Genomic DNA, 12,254 nt, shown 5'->3' with positions numbered 1-12,254 from the left:
ATCACTGGATTCAGTGGGAGAAACCATCTTATACAGATATAAATCTGAGAATTTAGAACTGTAGTATCCCACAATTCACACTCAGTGTGTGCTTGCTTTATTTCTACTGTGTCTGCATGCATGTGCTTAATTTATTTCTTTGTGCTTGTGAAGATATGCCTTGGTGACCTTGGAAAAATATTAGTGTAATAAAAATAAAAATAAAAAAAAAATCAGCTAATGCTTTTTATTACCGTATAAGGGAGTAGGTGAGGATATTTTAGCCTATCTAACTTTTGGAGAGGGAGGGGACAGTTCACTCTCCACCGGTAGCCAATCAGAGATAGCTGGCCCAAGACTATCACTAATAGCATCTGGTAAAGAGAGGTGACTGACAAGTGCCATTATCTCATGGTCCCTAATCCTAACAGTATTGCCGTCTGAAAATAGTGTTGGTTCAATGGTTGATTTTCTTGAGTTTTCGGGAGGAAAACCCACTTGCCCATGCCAGAGATTGACTATCTTGGAAATCAGTTGAAAAAAGGCTTAGTAAAACTTCCTCTAGTTGTCAACTAGAATCGAACCCGCGAAGCTCTGTCTTCGGGAAATTTAGCGCCATAGAAGCACATGCCATTTTCACTGAGCTACACAGGTGCATTTTGGTGTAATATTTTATTAATTTAATAAATTTAGTTTAAACACCTGTCTGTAGATAATAAGTTATTATGTATAGATGTGTGTATTCCACTGAACATCAATATGGCCATTAATACCATTCTTCAGATTCTTCTGAAGAATGTCTCTTTACTAAATGACCACCAAAAGTCATGTGGTTTTCATAATATAAGACCTTTTACCATACCACTGTTTCTAATATGGTAAGGGATGATTTACTTCAACTATGTATTGCAGTATATATTAAATAAACTTAGTTTTATTGTTTAGATTATATTTGGTCATTCAAACATACAATTAAATTGAAATATATATTGATCTTTAATTGACCATGATTTTTAAGCATCTAATACAAACAAGTTTCACTGACTGGGCTGTCCTTCTTCTTCAGGGCTTATAACACTAATAGAAAACTCAGAATTGCTAGTAAAGAGAAAATGGAGTAACACTATCGTAAAAATTAAACATTAAAACAGAACGCATAACATTACACGCATGGACCTTGTTGCGTTAGTCATTGTTATGAGAGCACATTCTGTAGTTTTGAGCAAAGTTTTATGCAATCTGTTTTAATGTTTAATTTATACGATAGTGTTATTCCATTTTCTCTGTACTAGCCACTTTGAGTTTTCTCTTACTGTTATAAGCCCTGAAGAAGCCAGACAGCCCAGTCGGTAAATATATTATATGTTTATAAATCATGGTCAATTAAAGATCAATACCTTACCTTCAGCCCTAAAAAAAACAATCCGAACCTCAACAAATTTGGCTGCATGAGACTGCCTCAAATTTGGGAAACCTACATCAGAAGACTTTCAGCCCAAGAATACCAACATTGCCTGCTAGGGGGGCACCATCATGGACTTTAGGAGAAATAATAGCTTCCTGCTTCTTCCTCATTTACTGTTTGCTGTGCCTGCGTGCACGTGTCTTGTTCTTAAGTTTCTTGAAAATGGCAACGTGACGTTGCCGAAATATTGAAGTATATTAAAATTTATTTTAATGTATATCCTAGTGACATTGTAATTTCCTTAAATTACTTAGTTAAAAATAAATATATATTTCAATTTAAACTAAGTTTAAATAAAACTTAGTGATTATCACTGTGCTTTGGTTTCTTCCATTAAACTGTACCCTGAGTTAGAACTAAATATGTTGACATCAAAACAAATTCAACTGGCTCTCTTACACATTTCCAATCTGCAAAACACCTCCAGCAGATAATATGTAGTGCTGTATTTTAATTGGAGGTATAGACAATATTTTCAGTATTTTACCTTGCAAAAATGAGCATTTCAGTTGCAATTCATATTGCTATATGTTTCAGCAGTCTATAATAAATATTTTGTGTGTGTGTGTGCAAAATATGACATTCTACAAAATGCAAATATATGCCAAAAGAGTAGAACAAAAAAGGTACACAAAATCAATAAGGGAAAAAAAAATTATACAGTTATTATTATATTATATTATATATATAAGATGCCTCCATGGAGTCAAAAGACTCGATCGCGGGAGACCCAACATTGACATACTAACCGTTATTCATACAATACCTGTCATATCTAAATCACTTAGGGAATTGAAACAACGTAGATCCGAATATAAATTAAATAATACTTCAATAGATATTTCCAATATTTCGGCAATGTCACATTGCCATTTTCTAAAGGAACTTACAAAAAGACAGGTGCACACAGGCACTAACAATACAGTAACTGAGAATGAAGATATGAAGCTATCGTTCTCCTAGAAGTCCTGATGGTGCTCTCTAGCGGGCTAAGTAGGTGTTCTTGGCCATTGGGCTGAAGGTCTGCTGATGTATGCCTCCCAAATTTGGGGCAGTCGCATACAACCAAATTTGTTGAGGTTTGGAGAGTTTCTTAGGGCAGAGGCTGATTCCATAAATAATCTTTCAAATTTATATTTGCTCCGGTGTATTATTGTTGCTTTCTTCTACCGTATTCTGTGGCGAGTATCCAGAGCATGGTCTGCAAGACCAGAATGGCTATACTTGTAAAACCGGATGTAGTCCTTGTGTTCAGAAATTCTGATATTCGCTGTCCTGCCTGTTTGGCCAAAGTACGACAGTTTACAACTGCAAGGGACCTGGTATACACCAGGTAGGTCTAGGGGAAGTGGTTAGTCTTTGGTAGAGCGGATAAGGGATGCCAATTTTCTGTAAGGCCTGTAACAGGAGGTGAGGTCATGTTTTTTTAGAATTTTGGTAATTTTTTCTGAGGTGCCTCAGATGTAGGGAATGGTGATGGATTTAGAGTAATCTTTTTTGTGGAGGGGGGAGGAGGGGGGGCTGTGGTTTGTAGGTTTTAATATTTTTTGGATTTTGGGGGGGGGGGGGTAGCCATTGGCTGAGAAAGTGTTGAGGATGTGATTTAGTTCAGTGTTAAGAGCTATGTCGTTAGAACAGATTAGTTTAGCCCTGTTGTATAATGTTTTTACCACTCCATATTGTTGTGAGGGGGGGGGGGATTGTTGGTGGATGTATCTGGCTGTATGGGTGGGTTTTCTGTAAACTGAGAAAACCAAAGTTCCATCAGGCTGGTGGGTGACTAGTGTGTCTAGGAAAGGGAGGCAGTTGTTTTCCTCTTTTTCCAGGGTGAACTTGATTCTGGCGTGTTGGTTGTTTAAGTGTGTAAGGAAGGAGAGGAGTGTTTCAGAGCCATGTGGCCAAATAGAGAACACATCATTGACGTAGCGAAGCCATATGGTTGGTTTTTGTGGGGCAGCGGCTAAGGCTTTTTCCTCAAAGGTCTCCATAAAGAAATTGGCCAAGGGTGGGGAGAGTGGTGAGCCCATGGCTGTCCCTTCTATTTGTTTGTAGAATTTTCCCTGCCAAACGAAATAGCCTGAGTTCATTGTGAACTGAAATAGGGCTGAGATATCGGGGGAAAATTTAGCTTGGATTAGCTTTAAAGTTTCCTTGAGTGGGACATTTGTGACTAAGGAGGAGACGTCGAAGCTGACCATTATGTCAGTATGTTGGAGTGTAAGGTTTTCTATGCTGGCTTTGAAGTGGGCTGAGTTTTTTATGTGTGATGGTGTGTTGCCAGTATAGTGTGTGAGCTCTTTGGCCAAATGTTTAGCTAATTTGTATGTGGGGGAATCAATGCCATCCACTATGGGACGTAATGGCACATTTTCTTTATGTATTTTTGGGAGTCCGTAAATACGAGGGGGTATAGAGTTAAACGGTTTTAATCTGTTGGTAACTTCTACAGGCCAAGAAGTGACTTTCTTAAGGAGGCTGTGAAGTTTTCTAATTTGTGAGTTGGTGGAATTGTAATTGATAGGGAGGTAAGTAGCCCGTTCTAATAGAAGAGCATTCAGCTTACCTTTGTAGTCCTTTTGGTTAAGTACTACAGTTGCATTTCCTTTATCCGCTTTGGTGATAACTAATTCTTTATTATTTCAGCCCAACGGCCAAGAACGCCTACTTAGCCAGCCATAGGGCACCATCAGGACTTCTAGGAGAACGATAGCTTCATATCTTCATTCTCAGTTACTGTATTGTTAGTGCCTGTGTGCACCTGCCTTTTTGTAAGTTCCTTTAGAAAATGGCAATGTGACATTGCCGAAATATCGGAAATATCTATTAAAGTATTATTTAATTTATATTCGGATCTACGTTGTTTCAATTCCCTAAGTGATTTAGAAATGCATAACCAACGTATAAGCCTGTCTACGAGAATCAACATCATCCACGGAGATACGATCGCACGGAAGGCTCGCCAATATGGTAAAATGAAGTTGAAGCTGTCTAGACAATTAAATCGTCTGATTTTCCTGAAACGCTGCCGGAATAACAAGGTAATCCCGAACTGTGTAAAATTCAAGCACCGTTTTGTTTCGCAAAAAGTGTTCCGTATATACAACCGCGCTAGCTACGCATTACTTCGCGAACAAATCACCGCCACGCGGTTAGGCTTAGCCGAAATTAACGAAGCTATTCGTACCCTCGAAGATGAACTTTCGTGCACTTTGAATCACGAACTGTGGTCAATTTTACATGACATCTCGTGTACCGCCGCAGACAAAGAGTTTGAAAAGATACGAGGCCGACAGATGAAGAAATTCGATAAATTAAAAAAGAATTCTACCGTCAATCCAAAACTTGCTACCAACACCGTAATCAACCTTTCTTCAGTCACCCTGAAGCCTGAAGCTCTCAGTGTGCTTTCACGTGGCCACAACTTCGCCATTGCTCCCAAAAAAATACCAAGTGAGGATATTATGATCCAGATTGAAAGAGGAATCCGCAACCTTCCACATCAAATCGCCAACAGTGTAAGACTGGATGTAGCTTGTGTCCTTTCCATAGCAAAACCACCCAAAACCAATATATCCAACAAGGAATTTAAAGCCGTACAGGAATTGAGAAATAATAAAGAATTAGTTATCACCAAAGCAGATAAAGGAAATGCAACTGTAGTACTTAACCAAAAGGACTACAAAGGTAAGCTGAATGCTCTTCTATTAGATCGGGCTACTTACCTCCCTATCAATTACAATCCCACCAACTCACAAATTAGAAAACTTCACAGCCTCCTTAAGAAAGTCACTTCTTGGCCTGTAGAAGTTACCAACAGATTAAAACCGTAACTCTATACCCCCTCGTATTTACGGACTCCCAAAAATACATAAAGAAAATGTGCCATTACGTCCCATAGTGGATGGCATTGATTCCCCCACATACAAATTAGCTAAACATTTGGCCAAAGAGCTCACACTATACTGGCAACACACCATCACACATAAAAAACTCAGCCCACTTCAAAGCCAGCATAGAAAACCTTACACTCCAACATACTGACATAATGGTCAGCTTCGACGTCTCCTCCTTATTCACAAATGTCCCACTCAAGGAAACTTTAGAGCTAATCCAAGCTAAATTTTCCCCCGATATCTCAGCCCTATTTCAGTTCACAATGAACTCAGGCTATTTCGTTTGGCAGGGAAAATTCTACAAACAAATAGAGGGGACAGCCATGGGCTCACCACTCTCCCCACCCTTGGCCAATTTCTTTATGTAGACCTTTGAGGAAAAAGCCTTAGCCTCTGCCCCACAAAAACCAACCATATGGCTTCGCTACGTCGACGATGTGTTCTCTATTTGGCCACATGGCTCTGAAACACTCCTCTCCTTCCTTACACACTTAAACAACCAACACGCCAGAATCAAATTCACCCTGGAAAAAGAGGAAAACAACTGCCTCCCTTTCCCAGACACACTAGTCACCTGCCAGCCTGATGGAACTTTGGTTTTCTCAGTTTACAGAAAACCCACCCATACAGCCAGATACATCCACCAACAATCCCTCCCCCCTCACAACAATATGGAGTGGTAAAAACACTATACAACACGGCTAAACTAATCTGTTCTAACGACATAGCCCTTAACACTGAACTAAATCACATATCACATCCTCAACACTTTCTCAGCCAATGGCTACCCCCCCCCCCCAAAAAAATCCAAAAAATATTAAAACCTACAAATCACATCCCCCCCCTCCTCCCCCCCCTCCACAAAAAAGATTACTCCAAATCCATCACCATTCCCTACATCTGAGGCACCTCAGAAAAAATTACCAAAATTCTAAAAAAAACATTACCTCACCTCCTGTTACAGGCCTTACAGAAAATTGGCATCCCTTATCCGCTCTACCAAAGACCAACCACTTCCCCTAGACCTACCTGGTGTATACCAGGTCCCTTGCAGTTGTAAACTGTCGTACTTTGGCCAAACAGGCAGGACAGCGAATATCAGAATTTCTGAACACAAGGACTACATCCGGTTTTACAAGTATAGCCATTCTGGTCTTGCAGACCATGCTCTGGATACTCGCCACAGAATACAGTGGAAGAAAGCAACAATAATACACCGGAGCAAATATAAATTCGAAAGATTATTTATGGAATCAGCCTCTGCCCTAAGAAACTCTCCAAACCTCAACAAATTTGGTTGTATGCGACTGCCCCAAATTTGGGAGGCATACATCAGCAGACCTTCAGCCCAATGGCCAAGAACGCCTACTTAGCCCGCCAGAGGGCACCATCAGGACTTCTAGGAGAACGATAGTTTCATATCTTCATTCTCAGTTACTGTATTGTTAGTGCCTGTGTGCACCTGCCTTTTTGTAAGTTCCTTTAGAAAATGGCAATGTGACATTGCCGAAATATCGGAAATATCTATTGAAGTATTATTTAATTTATATTCGGATCTACGTTGTTTCAATTCCCTAAGTGATTTAGAAATGCATAACCAACGTATAAGCCTGTCTACGAGAATACCTGTCATACTTCCCCTTAAACTCATTCACAGATGAAGCATTCACAACCACCTCTGGCAAATGCATTCCACCCATTTACAACCCTCCAAGCAAAAATCTAGTTCTAACACCCTTGTTAACCACACTCTTACACAATCTCCAGGGATGACCCCCTCGTTCTCACCCTTCCTTTATGGTCTTAAAAATGTTATCAGTATCAATCCTATAAAACCTTTTTAATAATTTATATGCCTCTATCATATCTTCTCCCCTATGTCATCAACTAGTTTTTGAAGCCCACATACTTTTAATCTATCCTCGTAGGAGACAACCCACAGGCCTGCAACAATTTTCGTAACCCGCCTCTGAATCCTCTCCACCATTTCCACATCACCAAGAAATCCAGGTGACTAGATCTGTGCACATTAGTCCAAATTAGGTCTTATTAATGCCTTATAAAGTGGGACAATCACTTCCTTATCCCTGCTTATCAGTGTGTTCTTCAATAACTATGTAATCTGATGTGAAGTTTTGGCAACCTTTTCAATATGCCCTCAAAACTTAAGTTCTCTGTCCACAATAACTCCCAAGTTCCTAGCTTCATCAACTTCTTGCAGTTCATTTCCATTAATATAGTAAACAGCATGTGATCTCATCCTTCCGAAGTGCATCACCTTAACTTGGCCACATTAAACTGTCAGCCATTTAGTTTAGCCCAAACCGTCAGCCTATGTAAGTCATCCTGCAAGATATCCACATCATCTGAATTAACTATCGCTCTTCCCAGTTTTGCATCATCAGCAAACAAGTGGATATCTCCTTTCATAGTATTCCCAATATCATTGATGTACAAATTAAATAATAGAGGACCAAGCACTGAGCCCTGAGGCACACCACTAGTCATCTGCCTTCTACTGGACTCCACTCCACCATAAACCACTCTTTGATATCAAGGGTAATGAGTGTGGTAAAAAAAAGCAAAAGCAGATTATGAAAGGAAACTAGCTATCCAAGCTAAAGAGAATCCCAAACAGTTCTTTCAATATGCTGCAAGCAAAAAAAAAAAACTGTACACGGCAAAATGATTTTAAGGAATGACGATGGTAAGGAGATCACTGAATCAGTCGATATAATGGAGTTACTGAGTGAGCACTTTGCAAAAGTATATCATCCAGGTGGTGACATTGAAAAAATAAAGGAACCATTAGTTTATACAACAATTGTGATGAATGAAGTGGAGGTGAATAGTCTATTACAGAACCTTAATGCGAATACATCTGTGGGATTGGATGGTATACCGGCATGGGTCTTGCTTGAAGCGGCTAAAGAATTATCAGTATCCTTGACCATGTTGTTTAATCTGAGTCTCAGGTCTTGTTTAGTCCAGAAGGCGTGGAAAGAGGGGAAAATAGTTTCACTGCATAAAGGAGGATCCAAGACTACGGTTGCAAATTACCGACCGATCAGCATATCAGGAGTCGTTGTCAAGGTCTTGGAGAAAGTAGTCAAGGGAAAAATACAGGAATGGATCGATGAAAACGAGATATACCGGCACGGGTCTTGCTTGAAGCGGCTAAAGAATTATCAGTATCCTTGACCATGTTGTTTAATCTGAGTCTCAGGTCTTGTTTAGTCCAGAAGGCGTGGAAAGAGGGGAAAATAGTTTCACTGCATAAAGGAGGATCCAAGACTACGGTTGCAAATTACCGACCGATCAGCATATCAGGAGTCGTTGTCAAGGTCTTGGAGAAAGTAGTCAAGGGAAAAATACAGGAATGGATCGATGAAAACGAGATACTGTACAGGGGACAGCATGGCTTTGTGAAGGGTAGATCATGCCTCAGTAACTTGCTGAAGTTTTATAACAAGGTGACGGCTGAACTGGATAAGGGTAATGGGTTTACAGTGATACTGCTGGACCTGGCTAAGGCATTTGACAGGATACCACATGGAATTCTAATCAGTAAACTACAACATATGGGAATGGATATAGGGTTGGTGAGATGGATAGGTTAGTGGTTGATGGAGAGATATCAAAGAGTAGTTTATTCAGGAGTAGAATCCAAAAGACTGCCTGTGACTAGTGGTGTGCCACAGGGTTCTGTTCTTGGACCACTGCTGTTTAATTTGTTCATTAACGATATAGGGAAGGATCTAAGAGGAACAGTTCATTTGTTCATTAATGATGCAAAGTTGGGTAGGGCAATAGTGAATGCAGAAGATGTCAAAATCTTGCAGGACAACTTGAATAGATTAGAGTTCTGGGCTAAGGAGAATGGATGTCAATTTAATGTGACAAAATGTAAGGTTATGCATTTTGGGGTGCAAAGATTAGCAGCAGTATACCACATTGGTGGAACTGTACTCCAGGAGATTGATGAGGCCAGGGACTTGGGAGTGTTGGTGGATAGGGAGATAAAGTTTAGGGGGCACATTGCAAAAATAGCTAAATCAGCTCATCAACTCACTTGGTTGTTGAAAAATACCTTGACGAGCAGAGACAAGCAAGTTATTGTACCTCTGTACCAAGCCTTGATAAGACCTCATCTCGACTACTGTGCCCAGATTTGGTCACCTAGGTTCCTTCTTGATGGGGAGAAGGTGAAGAGGATCCAGAGGCGAGTGACTAAGATGATAGCAGGTCTATGGAATGAACCATATGAGAACAGGTTGAAGATTTGTGGCTTGCAGAAACTAGTTGATAGGCAGAAAAGGGGAGATATGATTGAGACATTCAAATTGCTAAAGGGTTTCTATAGGATTAATTCAGAGGATATTTTTGAGATCAGGACTGGTGGTGGGAGAACTAGTGGACATTTATGGAAGCTGGGCAAGAGTGTGGTTAGCAGGGGTGTTAGAGCTGGGTTCTTTACTTTTAGAGTGGTAAATGAGTGGAATAAGCTGCCAGAGTCTGTTGTGGGTGCTATGATGGTGAGTGAGTTCAAGGCAAGGTATGATAGATACTGTGAGAATGTCGTATAGTTGTGTGGACATGATGTTTAGGGCCTCTCTCGATGAGTTAAGGACTCCCTGGAGTCGCCCATAATAATAGTAATAATAATAATAGTAATCTATCCACTAGCCACCCTCTAATCCAAATCACTAGCCTCGGTACGTATAGATGTGTGTATTCCACTGAAAATCAATATGACCATTAATACCATTTGGACTGTTCAGTATCTAGGTTACTTGGCCAAGTGGTTAGCATATCCACTCTTCAGCCAAAAGACTGCAGGTTGGAATCCCACCTTGGGCATGAATGTTTGTGAAAATACTAGTGGTAGTAGTCGGTGGTAGATGGCATTGGTGTAGATGATGAAGGTAGTTACAGTTGGTGGAGACAGAGTTGTAGAGTAGGTGCCCTCCCTCGACGAGTCTTTGGACTCCCTGGAGGTGTTACATAATAATAATAATTACAGATTTTGTTTTATCTGATGATACTTTTATACATATATTCTTACCTTAATATTTTCTTAAATTTTAGTATTGATATAAGTACAATTTGCTGTTGGTTGTTTATAAAGATTACTGATTTTTTTTGTTTATTTAGAATATTACAGTTGGGTAATTCATAAAACAAACATTTTCATAGGCTGTAGTAATGGTGATAGAAGATATGAAAGAAAGGTCAATGGATTTAATGTGCAGATTGTTAAAGTTCCTTGCTGCAAGTGTCATTGTAACTCCAGATCAGATGAAAAGAGTAAGAAACTATAAAGGTTTTTACTTAATTGTATTCTTATCTGCAACATAATCTTTTATAAAGAACTTTAAATAGTAGCCAGTTTACTGTATTTACTCTTCCATATCACCAACTTCAATTTCATGGGTAATATTTTTTATCCTAACATATTTTGCACATTCCATCCATTCTAGTAGAACATTGATGCAATACAGCAGGATGTGGCTGAGTGGATAGCATTTTCATTTTGCAACCGAGAAGCTGTGGATTCAAATTCCACCTTGCCATTAGTATTACCTTGTGTATTGGATCACTTTCACGTTTGGTCTCTCTCTCAGAGACCAAACATGATCACTTTCATGTTTGGTCTCTGAGAGAAACTAGAAAATGAGAATAGTTGTTGAAAGTTTTTTCACTTGGTTATACTATAAATCAGGGGTGGGCAAGTTCTTTGGTAATAAGAGGCACATATAATAGTTTTCATACATTTTTGAATATTCAAGAGCCGCAGAAAATATTATTTTAAAATTGTATTTGTAAATAATAAAAAAACAACTATATAGTAGTCCTACTCACCAAAGAAAAAATGTGTTAATCTCTACTTGTTGAAGGCTTTGATTGAGTCTCCATTTGTACAGTTAATAGTTTAAAATCTGACTGGTAGGATGTCAAAGCTGTTCTAAGAAGCTCAACAGGTGGCTGTTAGTGAAGATAGCACGATGTTTTGACTTGACAAATTTCATTGCAGAGAAGAGAGATTCACAGCAGTAAGTTATCCCAAAAATAGAGTATCCGGACACCAATTTTCTGAAGATTGGGATCTTCCTGCAGCTCATTAATGTTCGATAAACACTCTATTTTCTTGTTCGCATTCCCATTTTATACTCTTCTGTTGCTCAGTCATTTTAAACAAGGGTTTTATAACTTTCACTGAAATCAGTCTTAAGTATTTATTAATCAGTATTTATCTACACTACACTACACTAGTTATGTTCCGCTTCTACTGCTAGCGCGTAATTTGTGTGTATTGCATGAAGAGTGGTGGCGCAGAGTCCAGGCAACGGAGGTGGTAGGGAATGCAGAGATCATAGTAATCACTTTTGGAACTAATTTTTGCGGGAGCAACACAGGCCATCAACTCACGTTAACAGCTTTTTGGCTATGCATCATTAACATATGGAATCATTATTAAGAAAAAAAATAATTGTTTTAAACGTATATATTTCTCAATAAATTATATATTATGTATGAATTCTCTTTATATTATGTATGAATTACTATCGCCACAACGTTCATGTCCTGGCAATAGTAACTCACTCCCTGAGGTAAACAACATGTCCTCCCCAACAGTGTCACTATACTGAAGATGCAAGAAAAACAAGTAGTTTTATTGTATCACTGAATAAGGTACAGAGACATTTGCAGTCTGTGTAATATATTTCTCAACAAATAGTGCAATTAGAGACAACTGGGTAAAAATGGCACTAATGAATCACACTAATGAATCACACCTTCCCTCCAACAGAAACTGCTGTATAGACTCAAGCAAAACCATATGTTGCTGGTGCAACATATGGTTTTGCTTGACACCACCCCCGTCATGAACGTGTTCAAACTAAGGAATATATAGT

The 12,254-nt window shown here is 39.2% G+C and overlaps 1 protein-coding gene across 2 annotated transcripts in view; it reads left to right on the top strand.

Moving 5' to 3' along the window:
- The window catches only part of LOC150106800 (programmed cell death protein 4-like), a 244,041-nt gene that overhangs the window by 205,912 nt on the left and 25,875 nt on the right, over positions 1-12,254 (top strand). For both annotated transcript variants that reach the window (XM_090392713.1, XM_090392712.1), the window contains exon 8: positions 10,534-10,644. In XM_090392713.1, coding sequence (XP_090248839.1) covers positions 10,534-10,644 — 111 coding nt within the window. The remainder of the gene's footprint in view (positions 1-10,533; positions 10,645-12,254) is intronic.

Source organism: Typopeltis vanoorti, chromosome 5 (assembly GCF_054136105.1).
Source record: "Typopeltis vanoorti isolate ZY-2024b chromosome 5, IOZ_Tvanoo_1.0, whole genome shotgun sequence".
NCBI classification, from domain to species: domain Eukaryota; kingdom Metazoa; phylum Arthropoda; class Arachnida; order Uropygi; family Thelyphonidae; genus Typopeltis; species Typopeltis vanoorti.
The sequence above is the reverse complement of the archived record's forward strand: the minus strand, read 5'-3'. Positions and strand labels throughout refer to the sequence as shown.